We start from the raw sequence: 21,040 nt of genomic DNA on the forward strand, positions 1-21,040 counted from the left end.
CTCTCTCTCTCTCTCTCTCTTTCACCCTCCCCCTCCTCCTCTCACCTCACCCCATCCTTCGCCAACCCTTCACCGTCGGGCAACGATCGCTGGCAAAGATTAATCGTCGGCATCAATTGTCATATTATAGCTTCCGAGGAGCATTGCGTGAACGCGGCAGATAAAACGATCATAAGTTTTATTATATATTTCTTGTTCGTTTGGCCGACCATGTATTATCGTTTATATTAAATCAGAGTGTTATACATGGCGAATCTATGCATAACTATTATATACGAATGTAGATTCATGCGCATATGCACGCCTGCGCTGTCGTCACGCGTTCATCAAGATTTGCATTCGTGCATCGGCAAGAATCTCTAAAGTGCTTCGTACATACAAGATGTATACGCGAACGTACATACGTATGCATGTACGGAGAAACCTTTCCATCTTTTCATTCGATCTAAGTCGGGCGGTGCACATTTTGCAAAGTGCATTAACGAAGCTGCACCGAACGTAAGTTTTTCGTTTGGTGGGAGGGAAAGATGCGTGTCCACGTCATTCTTTTCTTCGATTGCGCGTCCTGTACAATCATTAATGGACGAGGAGGTCATAAAGGCCACGAGGGCCATGAACTCTCCCTTAGAGTTTCCTTTTTTTAAAATATTTATAGCAAAGTGTTATATAATTTTATAATTGGACAAGAGAAATCCTATATTCGGTCAAAGCGAATTTTAGTGCTTTAAATATGCGCTTTGACCGAAAATTTCTATTTAATTAGATTTATTCTTCAGTCATTTTATTTTAAGATTCCAAAATTTTTTAATTTAAAAAACTTCTAAATATAAGAAACACGGATTTCATTGTATTATTCTTTTCTTGTGTTAATATAATTTTAAATAAAACGTTTGATGAATCATACATCTCAATGATATTATTTTAGTGTAATAATTTAATATTTTATATCTTTAATATTTTATATCTTTTCATATTTAACCTTAATAAAAAATTTTATTTTGCGGTGTCAATGTCCCCCTTCCATTTGACAAATTTCTGAATCCGCCAAAATGTATATATACATCCAGGAACTTGAGAAAAGCATCGCGCGCACGTTTGGGCGGTCAGATAAATGCGCGTGGATCTTCTGGTGGCATCAAGAGGAAGACGAAACTTTCGCCGCCGGCAGTCCATTAGAAGCGCACGGACGATTTAGCAAGGGATGGGCGGTGGAGGTGGCGGTTGCGCTCGCTTTTCTAGGGCCGGCTTTTAGGTCCAGCAATTTGATGCACGTTGCTTGTCATGCTAATATCTTCAGCTTTATATCGCCGCTGAGTTTTTCCCGGCGTTGATACACGTTTTCGTAGCGCCGGTCGTCCTCGCAGTACGCGTCGTTGAACACCGTGAAGAATACCGTTGCGCTGTCACCGTTGAAATTATGTCGCTTCGTCGAGACGAATTGCTCGGGAGCGACTTTAAATGACGAGACGCGCGGGGAAAACGTGTCTTCCCTTATTTCCTTTTCTCCTACTATGCTCGCTCTCGTACTGCGATTCTCTTGCGGAAATATTGCACGTGGCACAACACTTGCACTAGGATCCTGTAATTCTTAACGACAGTATCGGTGTCATTATATATATTGCGAGGCTTTTATTATATAATATATAGTATCTGCCAAACGATATCGATATTGTCGTTACAGTATAGTAATAGATAGTTTTTGCAATAACGTGAATCCAGAAAAACAAAATGTTATCCTTTTCTTAATTAGTTGTTGAGAAAAAGATAAGGTCTGAGCACAAATATTGTCACATGTTGCACAAATGTATGTAACACTTACTTAGACTTAAGTTGTAGACGTAAGTAACGCACATGCTTTCACGTATGACGCGACGTACAACTTATTGTCGTGTCTCCAAGAAAGAACGGCAATAAGTCATACATCAGCCAAAGCTTGTGCGTTACTTACGTCTACAACTTAAGTCTCTAAGTAAGCGACAATTCTTGGACTCAAACCTATAACCTGATCTTAGCGTTCCGTATTTGGATAAACGATATTGCAAAAACTCCCTAATGTGCTGGATCAGTATTCTGTAACTCTTAATAACTTTATTAAAATTAACGATTAATTTGAGATATTTCAATTTTGCAGTTTGCAATTTTAAGCCGACATATTGAATCAGAGAGCATAGCAATTTGAAAAACTGAAAAAAGTGTATTCGTAAAAATTTACACATTATATATATATATATATATATATTTATTAAGTATTAAGATTCATTTTGATTGAAAATAGGATTTTTTATTTCTTTTAATTAATTCTCTTAATTAATCTTATTGATTTATTCTCGGTCTACTTTAAATTAATTGTTTTAACAACACCGTCGATGTCATTATCTTATCGTTTGTGCATTATATATGGTAAAAAAAACTGTAAGAATACCTAAAAAACTCGAAATTACTTAAAAAAAAGTGTAATTTCTGGTTGCATTAATAGGAATTTTAGTTAAAAATAGACAAATCAGAATTTTCTTGAATCTGTTATAAATTATAATTCTATTTGAAACAATTAGCATTCTGATTGATATGATCAAAATCTTCTGGTTCGTTTATTTTCAAAAATTTTTTTCAGTGCGGGACTTACAAGACTTTTAAATAATTTTCGCAAAAGTTTCTTTAAGACATCTTTACACGCATGTTTCGAATTTGGACTTTTTATCTAAATTATTTTCTGGATAATTATAATCAACACTATTGTTAAGAGTTCCAGAATGGAAACCCTGTACTTGTAACTTTTAACAACAATTTGTTGTCGTTATATTGTCGTTATGCAGCTTTTTTATATAAAATATCTGCGCAACATAATGTAACTGTACCGACACCGTTAAAAGTTACAGAATTTCAGTGCTGGTTTAATTAGCTTGCCGATTCCTTTCAATTTTCCGTACTATCATAGATACTCCGATATATCGTACGTGGTTTTATGCATTCCATCATTGCGAATTACTCAGTAATTTGAAAACAATTTACATAATATTTGCGTAAGATAAATCGATGTAGTTACGTATTATCTTTAATAGCTATTCGAGATGAATGATATTACATAAGCATTGTATAGAGGAACAGTAGCATATAAGGCGGTATGCCTAAGCTATAATATTACAAGAGTATCAATGTAAATAGCTCTCTCTCTCTCTGAACGTATCTTGTTTTTCTGTCAAATGAGACGTACAAGCAGGTTTCTGCGCCGCCTAATTAGAATTCCATTAACAAACGCATCGCGTCAGAGGTAATAGGCGAGAATGGTAATATAATAATGACACATAATAATAACAGCTTTAATATCACGGGTTCATGGCATCTCGGCAATCTGCGGAGTCGCGCAACGTTAATTTAATGAAAACGCGACCGCTGCAGTCCGCCGCCGGCTTTTTAATTGCGCTTTATATGCCGTAAAAAAAAATTTTACGTGCCCCACGTGATTATCGCGCAGCCTTACGACTCGTACATTTTCCAGGGATATAATACATATGATTTTCCGGGATTCATTACTATATCGCGGTCAATATCGCACGATTAATGGAGTAATTGCATTGCGGTGCGCAACGACGCCGCTGGCAAATCCTCCTTTACGATCGGTTAAACATCCTGATGCAATTTACCATCACCGAGAAGCGGCATAAGACATCTTGCTTGAGATAAGGAACAGAGCGACAGCGCAAGCGATGTGACACGGAATTTCTATATACAGCATCCAGACAATCTTTTAAAAAGGCGCTATTCAAGGTATCCATGTCAAACTGATTTTTTAAGCATAAATATTCTGACACCATTTCCACAACAATAGAGATCAGATAATAAAATTCTTCACAATTTTATATATGGAAAGAATAGAATTTTGCTGAAATATCTAAAAAATTTAACTAGGTGCAGATCTGAAAACAATTTTGTTTAATTCTCTATATAATTCTGTTTAGAAGTAAAATTATATAGGACGCTTAAATTGGTTATTAGAATGTTAAATGCTGTTTGCAGCATATTGACATCAACGCTTAAACGTTCTACATAATTATTTTGATCCAACAAAATTATTTTCAGATTTGCAACATCCAGGACAATTTTTTTAAAAAGATGCAATCATGTCAAACCGCTTAATTTTTTAAATACAAATTTCTCGATTCACGCCATTTTCACAACAACAGAGTCAAATAATGAAATCCTCTTCTTACACAAAAAGAACGATTTTAACTAAAGAAAATATTTAAAAATATAGTTAGATAAGTCTCAAAATCTAATTTTATCTAGACAATCTATTTAATTTTTTAAGCATGAGTTTCTTAACATGCCATCTCATGCCATTTTTACAACAATATAATCAGATAATGAAATTCTCAACAGTTTTCTTAAACAGAAAAAATTATTTTGCTAAAGTATTAAACATTTAGCTAGATACAGTTCTGAAAATAATTTTCGTTAAAATTCAAAATAATTTGATTTTGATATCAAAATAGTTATACGTAGATAGGGGCGTCGATTCAGAATTGTGCCAAGTGTAGAATAACGAGTTGACAAAGGGAGGTAAAGGCGGACGGATAACCAAAAAAAAAAGTCTCATGATTGCATGAAAACTGTTGCACATATTTTTATTTGTTTCATATATAGTATATATATTTTATATATATAATATATATGATCATGTAGAACACGCAAATGTGAAACTATGAATTTTGTTTCTGCTTATATTGGGTTGTCCGGAAAGTTCGTGCCGACTAACCTATATAATTTAATAAATGTATACTAAAATTTAAATCTTCTGCGTTTCAATTTTCCTTCAAAATCGGCACGAACTTTCCGGACAATCCAATAAATTCATCCATCATAGCTTTTAATTATGATTTTGCATGACAAATGAATTTCTGAATGAATATGCAGAACAGCCGTACTATTTAACAAAATTGGAAGCATCAGAGGATGTAGATAAGTTTTTAATTTCCTAAGAGTCGAAAAAGATTTTTCCGTAGTGCAGGATATTGCCAGGATTGTAAGCAGAAGTTTTATCATTTTTGTATATTCTGATATATTCTCTCTCACGATTACTTCTCACGGTTATCTTTTTTCAAAAAATTAACATTTTAAATTTTGTTTCAAAAAATTAACGTTTTAAATTACAGATCTCTATTTTCTTGGCCTCTACTATATTATAAAACATCGTTCGATGTAATTTTAATTTGCTCCTGTCAAAATCGGTTTTATATATTGTAATAATGTGATCAATGTTACTTTTGTTTCGTCGAAGCACTACATCTGGACACTTGTGAAATACTGATCGACGATCGTGAAAGAGACAACCGCTAATCGAGTTGTAAACACGCAACTTTTCATATATAGTTTAATCAACTTCCATTTTTAATAAAATATTAAATAATAAATTATTTCGTCAAAAAATAATTTATATATTTTTCGGATTTCCAAGTGTGGAATTTTACACATGGAAAAATTTCGAGGGTAGAATACTCCATATCAATTACACTATATGTATATAGAACATTTAAAATTAAAATTGGTTAAATGTTAAATTTGTTTTGTAGCATTGATTGACATCATTGCTTAATTTTATATAATTATTTTGATAATCCAACAAAATTATTTTCAGATTTGTATCTAGCTAAATTTTTTCTCATATACATTTCTTCAACTGCTTGTTAATAAATTCTCATATACGTACCAAAGTATGTGCATTGCCACGTTCATAATTAATAAGTACGGATTATATATTCTGGTGAGATTGTTTAAAAATGAATTTTCGCGCAACATCCGAGCCGGAATAAGATGATAATTTGCGAGAGTGAAATATTAAGTAGGAAAACATCGTGTATGTAAAATAGGCAAATGGGAAAGTTTGCGAGGCTTTTTCATGTCACAAAGAAGGCAGTTGCCGCCACCCTTGAGTTAACGTTCTCTCCCAAGGACCCATGTTTACAATATACATTTTTATGGGCTGATTCTTTTATAACTCTTAATCTTAACACGCTTAGAACGGGAAAAGTTTGGAAGTTGCAGTCTTTGTGGTGTTCCAAGTACGCCACGTCTCTTGCTCTTTTATATCTGGTTGACGTTGAAAATCGGATAATCGATCGAAGAGAAAAAAAGATCGTTCGAGTTTCTTGATCTTTCTGCTATTAATAAATTAAATAGTTCGCATGGAAATAGAGCGACGATAGTTAAGTAGAAAATCAAATTAAATGAAAATTGGTTTAAGAGTGCTATTTGTGTAGTGTTAATTTCCCAGAACAGTTTTGATAGGAGAATTAACACTCATCAGTGCTAAATTAAATTAATAATAATATGCTTGCATTGCTCTTAATTTTATCTCTGTGATTGCTTCTAATTCTGATTCAATTACAAATCTGTGTATATGAATTTGCTTCAGCAATAGATAATTAAATATTTTTCTTTTTATAAAAAAAAGACGAATACAATTTTATAAAAAAAAAAAAAGAACGAAACATAAATAATTTTGGCTAATACGAGTATATATAGATTCTATTACAAATCTACATATGCGGAATGCTTTGGCAGCAGATAGTATTTGATGTATTATTAGCTGCTGAAAAGAAAATATACAGATATAAATCTGTGTGTATGGATTGAATATTTAATTTATAATATTTAATTATCTATTGCTTCAGCAATAGATAATTAAATATTCTTCTTTTTATAAAAAACGAAACGTATATAATTTTGACTAATCTAAATATCCTACAAATATACATATATGATTCTGTTACAAATCTATATATGTGGAGTACTTTGGCAATAGATAATATTCGATGTTAATGAAAATTAAATTTTGATATTAGTAGCTGCTGAAAAGAATGTATACAGATAAGGTTCAAAAAAATTCCATCCTCCAGATTTTCGAGAAATTAAGAACTTTATTTTTAAAACTTCTATAAATTTATCAAGTGTTTATATCATCATGACATGGATTTAAAATCCATGATGTATTTTTTAGAGTGTATCTTGTATAATATCTTTATGTATGTTACGTAATATTTGAAAATTTCAAAAATAATTCCCGCTGAGTTTCCATTGTACTCGCATTTCTCAATCCCGATCTTTGGTCGGCGTGCTCACTAAATTATTTTTTCTCCGCTATTTATTTCCGATTAACGCGTGCAAAAGACGCACTGTGCACGGAATCGCGCGCAAGGACCTTCTACAAAGACCTCGGTAGCTAAGACGTGCGGGGAAGTTATTCGTGTAATTTATGGCTAGAGTGCTCCTCGACTGCAACGAGGTTGCAGACGCTGACGTTCTTCTATTTCAAAGTACGCTTCTTGAAGTTGTTATGAGAATACGAAAAGCGTCCAGCGGACGTCTTTGGAACGATATACTGCTTTCTCAAAAGGCACGATCATCTTAATATAAACTGATGAATATCAAACTCTCTTCACTAAAATACGTAATTAAATATTATAATTTGATACCTAATAAACATTACAATGAGATAAATACAATACAAATTAAATGATGATTAAATGAATTATCTTTTTTTTTTTTGATAACATTAATGGCATAAAACGATCAATGATAAGAAAAAATATATCATCTTGATGTATACTAATTTATTATTTCCGGTGGTTAATTCTCGAATGCTTTCGCTGAAAGATAGAATATATTCCTTCCCATGCACGGAACGTCGCGTAATCCAGCAATCTCGCAAATGTGGCGAGCGTTCTATCGACTTAATTGCTTTACCCTCCTTAAATTCACAAGGCAGCGGGAACTTGGCTCGTGTACTTTGCCTGTCAGACTCTGCTTCTTCGTCGGGAGTAGCGGCATGAGGCGCACCGCGGACCGTACCTTTTCTTTTTGTCACGACCATCCAGTTTTTAGACATATCGTAACGACGACATTAATATCGCGTGCAACAGCTCGTGCAGCTTTTAACGAAGCCTCGAAGCTCGCGAAAAGCAGCGAGCTGATTGCGGGCGTGCACTTTGAAATAGCAGAATGTAAATTAATGCGCCAAACGGGTTGCGCTACTACTCTTTGGTATATTACGTTTATGGTTTTATTAAAACGAGATATTATTTGTTCTCTCATATGTATTGTATACATACCCATGGATACAAATTTGTTGGTGAATATGTTTTAAATAAACATCTATTAGTCACAGCCAATTTGTTCAAATAACGTCGAGAGAGATTGTGGCTTTATACGTCGTCAGTAAAACGTATTTATTAATTTTTTACGATTAGAGCAATTAAATGCAGTGTATAAAGGATGTTCGAGTAAAAGCGGTACATTCTGAATTAATAATGTTTTCCTCGATCCAAATCGCTTCACGATTTATCAGATGTATATACCTATGGGACACGCTATATTTCCGATGTTACGCTGCTAATACATTGCTCAACATTGTCAATATCTCTGTGATATCACAAACATTAAATATTTAAAGAACATGATTTTATTTTCGGTACCATGAACAGTTGAACTATAGATTTCTCGTCGTCATATTGCGGTTATTTTCATTTCGCGATGAATATTGCATATACATGAATCAAGATATGATGTGTTTAAGTTCAAAAGTTCTAATTTTTTCCGCAGTAATATTACAAAGATTATAAAAATCAAAATTACGATTTTTGATATTAATATAATATCTGTTTCTTTTTAAGGAATACATTTTACTATATGTATAGGAGTATTTTTGAAATATAGTAACAGCTCATAAAAATTTCGTCGTTATAGGTTTTGAAGTATATAAGAAAGAACGAAGTGTTAAATATAAAGGTACAAAATTAATATTTAAAGAGGTACGCATACAAAATAATATTATTTTTATCTAAAAATTGTTTTATCTAAAATTAGGAAATACTAAGATTAAAGAAGCAGGAAAATATTTATATAAATATATTATAATCAAGAGAGTTATATTTTTAATAAAATACATGTTTTATATAAATTACAAATTAATCTTATTTAATTAATCTCATTATAATAATTAATCTCACAGAATTGTCGAATTCTGTAATCAATCGTGATCATTTTAGGGTTTAAGAGCTTCGCGAGTAAGTCGAAACATTTATACGAAAAACTTGTGAATACAAACGCGAATCATGAAGCACATCGCGAAGTAACCGACCCTTGAGTTTAGGATCCTATTGACTTACGGTTCGTCTATCCACCGAACAGAGAAGAGACAGAGCGCGCGCTGGTCTGTTTAATGAACAAGCTTGAGCGGTTTGATTTGCATTGCGCGCAGTCACGCTCCGCTCGCGGTGCGAATTTCAACGTAGCAGCCTCTACTACTCGGTGGCCACCTGAGTAACGTGAGATACCTGCACGTTGGCACAAGCCCGCCCTGAGACGCGCGTAATGCGCCCGAGTAGAGAACGCTTTAAGGGGCATTCCTGTCGCGCCTGCATCGCGCCGTTGCGTTATCGCGATTCAGCGTCGAGCACTACCATCGAATGACAGTTTCCTGTATCAAAGCATACCCGGTCGCTGTTACACAACGTGATCAACCCCCGTGCGCAACCCGTCACCGCCTCTCTCTCCTTCCTCTCTCCCAGCTGCTGCCTTCTTCCATCGAGAGTCGCGCAATTCGAGCGGCAAATGCAATATTGTGGCCTCGCCGCCGAGACACTTGAGACAAAATGGCATGCTTTCGCGCGATTTACCCCTTTTTTCTCCGTAACTTTCAAAGGCTGCACTTCCCAAAAGCTCTTAGATCCTCTTTTCACGCATCGTTTTACGTGTATTTAATTACGTACATAACTTATAAGATTCTCCAAATTAAGCAATTAAATGGACACTTTTTAATACACCCGTTTAAAGTTTCATCAATTTTCATTCAGTTGCAATGCACATTTACGTATTATTTCCGCGCGCATATGCAAAAGCTTATTGTAAACTTCAGTTTAGTAAAAACATAAATGTTTGTTACAAATTTTGGAAAAACATAGCATAACTCGGTTGGTTCATATGTATATATTTTTTTTTATTTTCATAATATTCAATATAATTTTTCGAGAATTGAAATTGTAATAAAGTTTTGGTTTTTATGTCTCTCTCTCTCTCTCTCTCTCTCTCTCTCTCTCACTCTCTCTACTGCTTGTATTTATATAAATAAAATAAATAAATAAATGTATGTATATGCATATATATTTTATTTACTTTATTTTATATACATATAATACATAAACAATTTTTCTCTTGCCATGTAAAATTGTGTTTTATTTAGCTTGACGAAGCATCGACTTTAGTTTTATTAGTTGAAGCCCAGCATCATATTTCTTTTTCCTACTCTTTGTGTTTGGTACTTATCAAGTCACTTTTTCAGTCGCACGAGTGTCTCTTCGCATTAGTCGATAGGGCAAATGTGAAAATGGGTTGCCCGCATTCGCGGCTCGAGCGGCAAACGCGGTCATGATCAGTAAGTGGAAACGGACGAGCACGCGTCCGGCCTATGAAATTGGAGTCGAACTTGCGAGCGGGCGAATGTTTATTTGAAATAGGATAGCCGGCGAACGATTGCACGCTCCTGATTTCGAAACCCGAGGGGACTCGATCATTGAACGAGCCCGGACGAGCGACTAACAAAAAAATTGCGTCCGCTGTTTGCGGTCCGGCTGTGTATCATTCAGAGACAATTAACAATTGACTTTGTGCGATACGAGAAGAGTCGAAGTGGAAAAGAATGAAATTCTAGTAAACAATTGAAAACAATATCTATTAAAATTAAACGTCCAGAATTGAAGTAATTTGTATAAAATTTTGTTCAATAATTATCTTATAAAAGAATAATCTATTTCCTAAACTGTTATTGTTTTTGACTCTGTAAATATTAGATATGTAATTTCCACGACTTTTTTCAAAAATATATCTGTTAATACTAAAGATACAAACATTTCAATCAAAATGTGTATTTGCTTTTCGAATTTATTACTTTTTGTATATGTCATCCTTCGGAGATATGTAGATATTATACAAATATTATATTGTTTATGTATTACAGATGTCATGACAAAAGAATACTTCGTAGCGCGATTTATCATATTTTAAAATCATATTCATTTTTTTAATCAATCTTGACACGCTCTTTCCGATACAGTATTGTCTAAGTTTCAAATTATTTTAGTTGTTTCAGTGGTGGTTTTACCGCAATGAAAATAGTGAAGGTAATGGCGAATATATGCACTTTTTTATTTAATTAAACTAAAATAAACACGAAGAAAAAAAATTGTTCATTTGACTATATTAATTTAATTCATCTTTCCTATACATTTTTTGTTGGAGAATGTATGTATTTAAATCAAATATAATATATTTGACTTTTAAATACATATATACTTCATAAAAAATATACACATACATACATATAAACGATCTAAATTAATTTAATCAAATAAACAATTTTTTCTCAGTGTAGTTAAATGTTTAACTGCGGATTGTTACGTAACTTTTGAAACTAGATCAATCTTACTAATGAAAAAGTTGGGCGCGAAAATTTAAATACACTGTTGTTATAATACTATCTGAAATTGCAATAAAAACAAATTGACAGGTTTCAAAAAATAAATCAACCCAATATTATACCTATTGAGGTAAAAAAACACATCCTTTTCAATATCTTAATATAATATTCAAAATAATAAATTTAAACATTAATAAATCATACAATTACAAACTGCGCTTTAAGAGTAATTGTAATTGTATGATTTATCAATGTTTAATTTTATTATATTGAAAAGAAATTATTAAGATATTGAAAAGAAAATCCGCAATAAGATCGAAACGTCTATTATCTCATTATATACTAATTGAATAAGTTCTTTACACGTGAACACCCTGTGTTTGGATCTCATAGGCATAATATTTAGTTTGATTTATTTAAAATAATCATGGGAACTTATTTATGCACCTAACAATTCAAAAATTTTCCATCTGGCCGAATAAATCCGTCTAATCGGTGAGAGATCGAATTGTTTATTGTTTCCTCGCGATCTTGTAAAAATCATGAAACTCATGATTCATGATATTGAAAACGACGCATGTTAAGAAGAAAAATGTGACGCGTCTATGCAGCAAAGCGCTATCTGATCTACAACCTCTTATCTTGCAACCTTATCCTTGTCTCTTACGGCCACTGCTTCACCTTTGAAATGTTATCCGCCGCTACGTACGATCTTCTCAGAATTTATATTAAACAAACGACTCCCATTATTGGTTTATTCGTGTGTTGTCAGGCAAGGTAAGATCAATTCAGTGAATCTCACTCAAGAGCGCGAGTCTCTTTTCACGGCTCTAAGCTAACGTAACTCGCTTACATGCAATATCAACCTGAGACTGAATATCTTCTTGTTTTGGAAAAAAATCAAATCTAACGTTTGATGGCTAAGAAGGATCGAATGATTATCGGAAAATACGCCTGAATTTGAGATCAAAGAATCAAATACCTCTCTATCGTCTAACTAATGTTCAGTGCATTATATTCTAATGCATCATAATTACAATTATATCGAGTATATTTTTAGAAATTGACTAAAATGTTGTAATTTTAATTTTAACAATAATGATAATAACTTTTGTACCTAACATTCGATTTCTTTCTGTATACAGCTTGTTCTTCGACTGAGTTCATATGCAGAAACGGGCAATGTATCGACAGTAACAAATTCTGTGATGGCGTGCAAGATTGCCACGATGAATCCGATGAACACAATTGCCGTAAGTATCATTTTCACATCTGAAAGATGATCGCCTGCACTCATCACAGTTATTTGCATGCGCATGCAGTTTGGACTTATAACGGTGTGGTATCGCGCATTGCTGCGCTGCGATCAGCCGCTTCAAAATTTGTCTTCGTCTTTTAATAATTTTTTAATAAGGTTATATTATGGCACACAAAAAAATGTAAACAGTAAGACATAAGCAATATATGTGTATAAGCAAAAAATTTTTTGCTTACATCATTATTTTTACATTTTTATTGTGATTGGCTGATTCGCCTTACATTTTACATTTTTTTGTGTATCACGGCCTTTAATGTACTGATAACTATGTTAGTTAATTTTGAAGTAATATTGCACTCTTGTGCGTCCTTACAAACAACATCTATAATTAAAAGGCTTACTACAACAGTGGGTTAATCCATATTTTATACAAACAGAGAAAATTAACTCTAAAATTAAAAATTAGGAAATAATCGATATAGTAAGATCTTCAGGGAATGTCTTCTGAACATCTTAAGAATGATTCCCAAGATGTTTCTCGGATAAAATGTGCTGTATGGGAATGGATTACCTTACATTTTTATAAAAAAATGTGGATTATTCCACTAGTAATAAGCCCTTTCATTTTCAAACGGTTAAACCTTCTTAATATAAGTCGCGCAAATTGTCATTAATAATTCAGCACACCATTTTTATGCATTTTCAAGAGATCTATTATTTTTATATTTCAAACTCATAATTATCGTATTTTTATTTAAAAAAAAAATAGAACTCGATTAACATGAATAGGCTTTCTACAAGAAGCCATTACCTAAGTTTAAGTCTTAAATCGTAAGAAACCAATCACAGTCGATTATTCTTCTCACATTCGATTGTGACTGGTCAATTTTTTTATGGCTTGAAACTTAAAACTTATGTAAGTCCGGATCTACAATAAGTGCTTTAAGCCTTGAACCTTAAGAAATTGATCAATTACAGTCGAATACGAGGAGAATAATTGACTATGATTCGTCCATTTTTTTATGATTTAAGGCTTAAAAACCTATACTTAGAAATGTAACCACAAGCTTTCTTTACGTAAATGAAGCTCGTTGAATGAATGAAATTAAAAGTAATGAATAATTTAATTGAAAATTAAGTTACAGTAATTACTTAAATGTATTAATACGTGTACATTAAATTTCACAAATTTTCATGAAAAATACATTAAATTTTATATGTACACAAATATACTTTTAGTTATAAATACATTAAATTTAATATAATGTCATGAAATTAAGTTTAAATTATGTAACTTAAAATTTAATGAAATTTAAGAACATTTCTAACAATATATTGTATATCCGAATTAATGGCTTATTGTAAAAAAAATCAGAAGGCGCTTCTTATAACGCTAATATGGAGATATTTCACGCTAATTGCGTGAGCGGAAATAAGTTTTGTAATAAGATCATTCTCGCACGTACGAATCTATAAAACTTGTGCGTGCTGATAAACGTATCTTCACGCGGAGTCATAAATGATACTGCGACGCCCTTGCATGTACCGACATTATTTATCGCTAGCGAGCACCGCAAACAGATTTGCATGCGACTGCGCCGGAAATTAATGGTCGCGGGCTGATCCCGGCATATTACGATGAACTCAATAATTATAATAACTGTGACAATAACAATAGCATGCTCAGAAAAAGAAAAAAAAAAGAATATGGGAGTCGTAGTGGGCGGCAGTGGTTGTGACGATGGCGTTCTTCGGCCTCGTGTTTAAGGCCGTTGCACCCGTATACTGCATCGACATCCGTTTTCTCTCTTCGTTCAACCCTGTCTGCCAACCCCCTCTCTCGCTACTCTTTTCAACCTCAGCTTATTATTATTTCTGTCATCTTTTGCAGAGGCATGCTTCGTGGTCGGTCCGTCCGTGTACGACCGCGTGCACATCGCTAACTTATTCTCAATCGTTAAAAGGCATAATTTAAAAAAAAATTGAAAACATTTTACGATCGATAGGTCGGAATTCGAGCGGGAATACTTGCTTTGCTACACACAGAAAAATGCATACTATATGCAGATAGTATTATTTGTTTTAAGTATTTCATAGATTTATATATCCTTAAATATATCATAAGTTTATCTTAAACGTCCAAGTTTAAAATATATTCTGAATTCTAATAAATTTAATATTTCAACAAGAGAGAGAGAGAGAGAGAGAGAGAGAGAGAGAGAGAGAGAGAGGTTATAAAATTAAATTAAATTAAATCAATTTACTTGTTATGTAAATAATTTTCTACAACGAAATTTTATAATATTCTTAATAAAAAAAAATAATTTCTTGTTTTGAATACATATAATAAGAGTTTCACTTTCTCTTCTCTTTTTAAAATTTGTAATAAATACATTTTAAAACTATTATCAAGAAAATATTCTTTGTTAATAACAATCGTTCCTTAAAAGAAAAAAATTAACTGAGTAATCACTCACTTTTATTAGAAGAATAATATATAGAATAGAAGAATAATATATTTTTCTATGTAGAAGTACAATGCCAAAAATTAAATCAGCATAATTATTATGTGCTTTTTAATTTTTATTAAGTATATAAATCATCTTGAAATTTGATTAAAGAAACGATTAAAGGAAGCATCGTGATATACAGTCTTTATGTCGTAATGTAAGAAACATTGTCGAAACACGACAGATAACCAGTTCGAATTATTTCACAGTTCATAAACATACTGCAAATTGTGATTTTATGCGGCAACAATCCATTAACGGAAATAACTATAATGAGAAACAACGCGTTTGATGACGCATGTCATGTTTATGTGATTTTACGAAGCTTACGCATTCATTTGTAAATGCTAACATCATGATAGTGACAATTGTGACGTACGAATGTATCAATGAAGAATTGACTGTTGATTTCTTATTCATCTTCTCGTATAACTTTACTGCACATCTCATCAGCGGCTGCATAAATCATGCATTAGCATAGAAGCGCGGAAGACGATTAAAAGGAGAGAAAAAAAAGATCAGACATGGAACACCCCTCGTCCCCCGGCAAATCTGGGATGGCCCCCTGTCGAACGAGATTTACTCGCGTTTATTAATCCGCCCTAATAACCGGCCGCAATTTTAATCCGACGTTAATCTCCCATGGGCCGTCAGCCGAACATCGCGCCAGGCCCTTCCATCATGGCTCTGTCCCGGAATTTCGCATTTTCACCGCTTTAATCCAATTTTGATTCGTGACAAGAGCGTCGCACGTCCGCCGAACTTCTCCACCGTTCTGCGAAAATCGGTTACGCCGCGGAATCGTGTCAAGCTATATGGCGAGAGTCATCATCCCTTGTAAATCCACGGCACGAGATTATGTTTGTTTCTCGCTGTTCGTCGACGACGTTACGTTACGCCAGTGAGTGATATTTTCGCGATGGCTTATTTTGACGAATCTGAAAGTTTTAATGGCCTCAACAAAATTCGTTAGAAGACATCACTGGCTGCGTTCAACCGAAAAAGCAATTGCAATTGCTAAGATTCTTTAATATTCTAAATATATTAAGAAATAAAATAGGCTAATGGAAATTAACGCTTTAAGTGCTTGTGCGATTAATTAATTATAAAAAGCATTTTATCCGAATCAAACATATATCTATTAAAAATACAATACGATACAAAGATAACACACTCTTTAAATTCTTTGGAGTGAAATCTTTAAAGAATGAAAATTGAATCAGTCTTGAAAAGAAGTGGTTTAATTTTTAATCTTTAAGAGTGAGATTTCACTCTTCAGAATGAGCTTCCACTCCAAAAATTTTAGAGAGTACGCATTTTGGCTAACCTTCTAGGTAACCGATGAACATACTTTCAAAGCGCAATTTAAGGTCAATTTATGTATAATAACAATAATAATAATAATATACAATATAAATCGTAAGACCAGTAAGAAAACAAAAATTATAGCCAAAGTGTAACAGAAAGTGATCATACATCAAGTAAGATTGAAAAATAATAACGTGATGAAATATATATAGAAATGAACTTGCCATGTCGAAGTTTAAACTTAAATTCTTTAATATGATTGATTCTTAGCTCCTCCATTAGATCTAAACATATAAATCAATCATATTAAAGAATCTTACAATAGTTGGGAAACTGCTTCTTTTGCTAAACGCAGTTATTGTCATATATTTATCGCCACGCAAAGAAAATTTACACTATATCATATCTCGAATAATTCAAGATTATTTTGGTTTTATGATTTATCTGATTCAGCAGTTAAATCGTTAATTTCTCGAGCACGTCCGAGAGATCATTTCTAAACTAACTCTGAAGCGCGAACGAATCGCCTCGTGAGCGGATTATTGAACTCGCGGCTCGTTTGCAATTCAATCGTCAAATGGGTGAGGCTTCGGGGCAGGCCTTGAACTTAAGATGATCTCAGAAATTGCAACATCTCCCATCGCTTTCTTAAGCGACTCACGACTGCGTGCTGTCTCATGCTCGTTTCCGCATCATCTCGATGATTTAAGTCCGTTCTTTCTCTCTTTGTGACAAATTGAAATGAAAAAAAAAATAGATTTTCTGAACAGATTCTGTTCAGACTTTACATTACAGTAGTGCGCTTGACTGATCTCGCAATCAGTTATATTAATCGTTATCAACTCGTGAAAAATTGACAACAAATAAATTTTTGATAATTGATAACTCTCACTCTATTCAATGACAATTAAACGAGTATAACTGAAACTTCTGTAATCCTATGTCGCCGCTTCACTGAATGGGATGAAATGTGAATTATTTATTTCGCATTGCGGTTTGAACATTTGATAAAGTGCCATTTTATTTTTCCGTAATTTTTCGGTCCTGGTTTCCGTCGCTTTAGTTTTTTTTTTTTGTAGTAGCCGATTAATTTTTCTACGCGGCCAGAATACTTCAGCGTGATGATCGCGATGAATATTTGGATAGAAGAGATCAAATTTGAGCACGAGTGTGCGAAATATCATTACGTGAGATGTAACACCACTCTTCTCTTTTCTTTCTTCTTAAGCTTTATGTGGACGATAACTTAGCGTTTACCAGGAAAGTGTTGGGACTTTTATTTCTGTTGCTTTCGCTCGTAAAGAACTTTCCACTACGCTTCAATCGCGCTATCCCTTGCGAATTCGCGTGACTTATGTCTGTCCACGTGCATATTTCGTCTCTGCGTGTATTCGTGCAATAATAGTCGTCGACGCGGTTAAATGTAAAGGTAACTGTTGGTCGTCACGCAGTGTCCTTTCGCGGGCAAGCAGGTTCTTTCATGTTCTTCCATCGTTAACTAATTGCCGCTGTAAATTAGAGTACGGCAGGAAGGAGTATGACGATTGACGTAACTCTTCGTTCATTTATAATCTCTTCCGTGAAATTTCCTCAAATACGTGCTAATTAATGGCCTAGTCAGTGGGCGTGCTTAACGCGTTTCGCTCGGCCACTAATTAGTTCATCTTAAGAAACTCTTTCCATCCTATCTTATATCATCACGCGATCCCATATTAAAATTGTTGTTTTGTATTCTTCAGTTCGGATTACTTTGGCGTCTCGGGGTCTGTCTTTTTTAACTACACTTTCTGTATGTTTAATATTTCGTGAAGCAGTAATATGATTTTAAACTTTAGAAAATTGGCGGAAAATGACATTATAATCTCTCTTAATTTTTTTAGAATAAAATTCTCAGAGTGAAATCTCACTCTTAAAAAGATTGAAAATTCTTTTTCAAAAATAGCAAAATTTATTCTCACTCTGTAGAATGAGATTCCACTTCAAAGAATTTAGAAAATATAAGAGACGAATGTAGTTAAGCAAAACAGACCTAAACTTTGCGTTGCTTACTTGCTTCCTATTCACTTATGTACAAGTGAACCTAATGTAAATCTGTTCTTTTCTTAAACATTATTCTTGAACATTACCTCGGAATGCAGCTTAAGTTATTCGTCGACAAAATTGTTATTCGTTACCGACGGTCATTGTGTGCTTCCTACATCATTGTATCTCAGTGTTACGTTCATTCAGCAATGTATGCCTAATCTTCGTCAGCGTTATTCTCTCAACTGTGTTTGTACGTGTCATCTCTCAAATTGACCTGCATCAGTTGAGTCATCGTGCCGTTCTCGGCGACATAAATCTTCCCAGATTAGCCTGAGTGCAATTCTTACAGCCTGCAAGGAAGACCAATTCGAATGCGCGCCTGGTTATTGCGTGCCCTTATCACGGCGCTGTGACGGATATACGGACTGTATCGGTGGAAGGGACGAACAAAATTGTTACAACATGAGTACGAATTATCACTATTTACTCCAATCAACTGCGCAACGGCACACTCAGCGCGAAACATGTAAATCAGTCGGCATTGGAATAATGTGGCCGCACATCTGCGCATAGCCTTTACGTTTGCCAAGAAACTCATTTGACTCGTTAAATTATTTAACAAGAAATGTCGCGATAAATTTTTTGCTATTATGGGTATCAAATTGCGTACATTGTGCAACCCGATGACATTCTAGAGTCGCATTACGAGCGGTCACCGTGAAATTCCAACGCCGATAATTACGGGGACACGAGGCAACTGAGAATTGTTTTATTTCTTTTTTTTTTATTTCGTGAAATTTGGTAATCGAAACAAATTGCATCCGCGATCGAGTTTTGAGGGGCATCGGTCTCGTGTTCCCGTGTCGCATGGTTCGCGATATCCATATACACACGAGACGCCCAGAACATTTCGCAACACGCATCTCTGCGGCGAGAGGTAGGTATGAATTCTATTGCATCTTTTGGGTATATACGGTGGAAGGATTAAATGGCATACACGAATTTTCCTGCGTGAAAATGATGCCTGCGCAGCATGATATTTGAAAGCTCCCGCATTTTTAACTCATTAGGAAGTAGCGCATGATAATTTACGCATGCGACTCTGGTTACATCATAAAGTTATGCAGAAACTCGCGAACAGGTATTCACACTTGCAATAACGCGACGGCGATTCTTGCGCATAATTATTCATGGATATGTGGTAGCACATATGGCTGCGAATTTACTCTGCAAAACAGTCACAAGCAGTTAACAGCGATACGCAGAATAACCGTTTGCCAACTGTCGGGAATAAATTAAATTTCAACCAGTAATTTTTAATCTACTCAAAAGAAACTCACACGATGCTTTACGGCAGACGTTTTTTTTTTTAAATCAGACTGATCTGAATATAGATGCGAAGATTATATGGACATAAATACCCATATTTATCAGAATCAGATAAATTGTAGTTGTAAATCGGAATCCTATCCATAATTGACAAAATGAAAAATCCAAAAAGAGTTCTCACAAATTAAAATAATCTAAGTATTAAATATGTAAAATAATCTAACGATGTTATGAAACTATCATATTTTAAGGTAAAATATATCTAATCAGCTTATTGATTTGTCTCTATAGAAAGATACGTTTTTAGATTTTACGTCTCGCGATGAGCATCGACACGAATTCCAAGCATAAAAGTAACGCGACACTACAATCTATATTTACTATAGGTCAAGTGGATTTCTGCAATAGTTGCCATTTTTAATTAACTAAAGCGGGCTATCGAATATTTCCGAGCGTGGCATGGATTCAATTGATTATTGATATCGCGTAAATTGAATATACTTCAGTAACTCGTTCAAATTGCGACAATAAAACTCGAGTCGACAGCTCTTCAGTTACTTTGTACAGACAGAGAATAAAAACTTTTAACTAAATCAAGGTATCGTTGTGTGAAAGTGCTATCATATCGCCAATGAGGACATTTGTTTTGCGTATTTTTTTCGGTTTATCCACCATCCTACCTCTTTTTTTCTCTCCCTTATTTTATTTATACACATTTTTATTTTTTTTCTATCAAATAGCACATTTTTTTTTCTCTTTCAAATAGCACGATGTCGAGCGGACGAATTCGAGTGCGCCAGCGGTTCATGTGTCAGCAAAAATGCAAGATGTGATGGACGAAACGATTGTCTCGATCATTCTGACGAATATAATTGCAACGGTTTGTTTATATTATTTTTTTCTTTTTATCGATATTTTGTTTATTGAATTTTTTAATATATTTTATAGCTGTTTACCCATGAAATATAATCACATATTATATCAATATTATAATTTCCAACTCAACAATAATATAAATGTAATATAACAAATATTGTATATAATAGTGACATTGTTGAATAGAAAATTATATATTGATATAATATTATTGTTAGTTTATGTTCTCTCTCAACGGGTTAAAATAGATTTAAGTTACAAATAGTT

General features: G+C 33.7%; 1 protein-coding gene across 11 annotated transcripts in view; it reads left to right on the plus strand.

Annotated features, from left to right (window-relative positions):
* The window catches only part of LOC108693387 (basement membrane-specific heparan sulfate proteoglycan core protein), a 186,455-nt gene that overhangs the window by 121,531 nt on the left and 43,884 nt on the right, over positions 1 to 21,040 (plus strand). For 9 of the 11 annotated variants that reach the window (XM_018202279.1, XM_018202288.1, XM_018202280.1 and 6 more), the window contains 3 exons: positions 12,613 to 12,720; positions 18,918 to 19,034; positions 20,664 to 20,777. In XM_018202279.1, the coding sequence (XP_018057768.1) occupies positions 12,613 to 12,720; positions 18,918 to 19,034; positions 20,664 to 20,777 (339 nt within the window). The remainder of the gene's footprint in view (positions 1 to 12,612; positions 12,721 to 18,917; positions 19,035 to 20,663; positions 20,778 to 21,040) is intronic. The other 2 variants (XM_018202284.1, XM_018202285.1) reach the window with 2 other exon arrangements.

The sequence above is a fragment of the Atta colombica genome, unplaced genomic scaffold, assembly GCF_001594045.1.
Source record: "Atta colombica isolate Treedump-2 unplaced genomic scaffold, Acol1.0 scaffold9, whole genome shotgun sequence".
Lineage (NCBI taxonomy): Eukaryota > Metazoa > Arthropoda > Insecta > Hymenoptera > Formicidae > Atta > Atta colombica.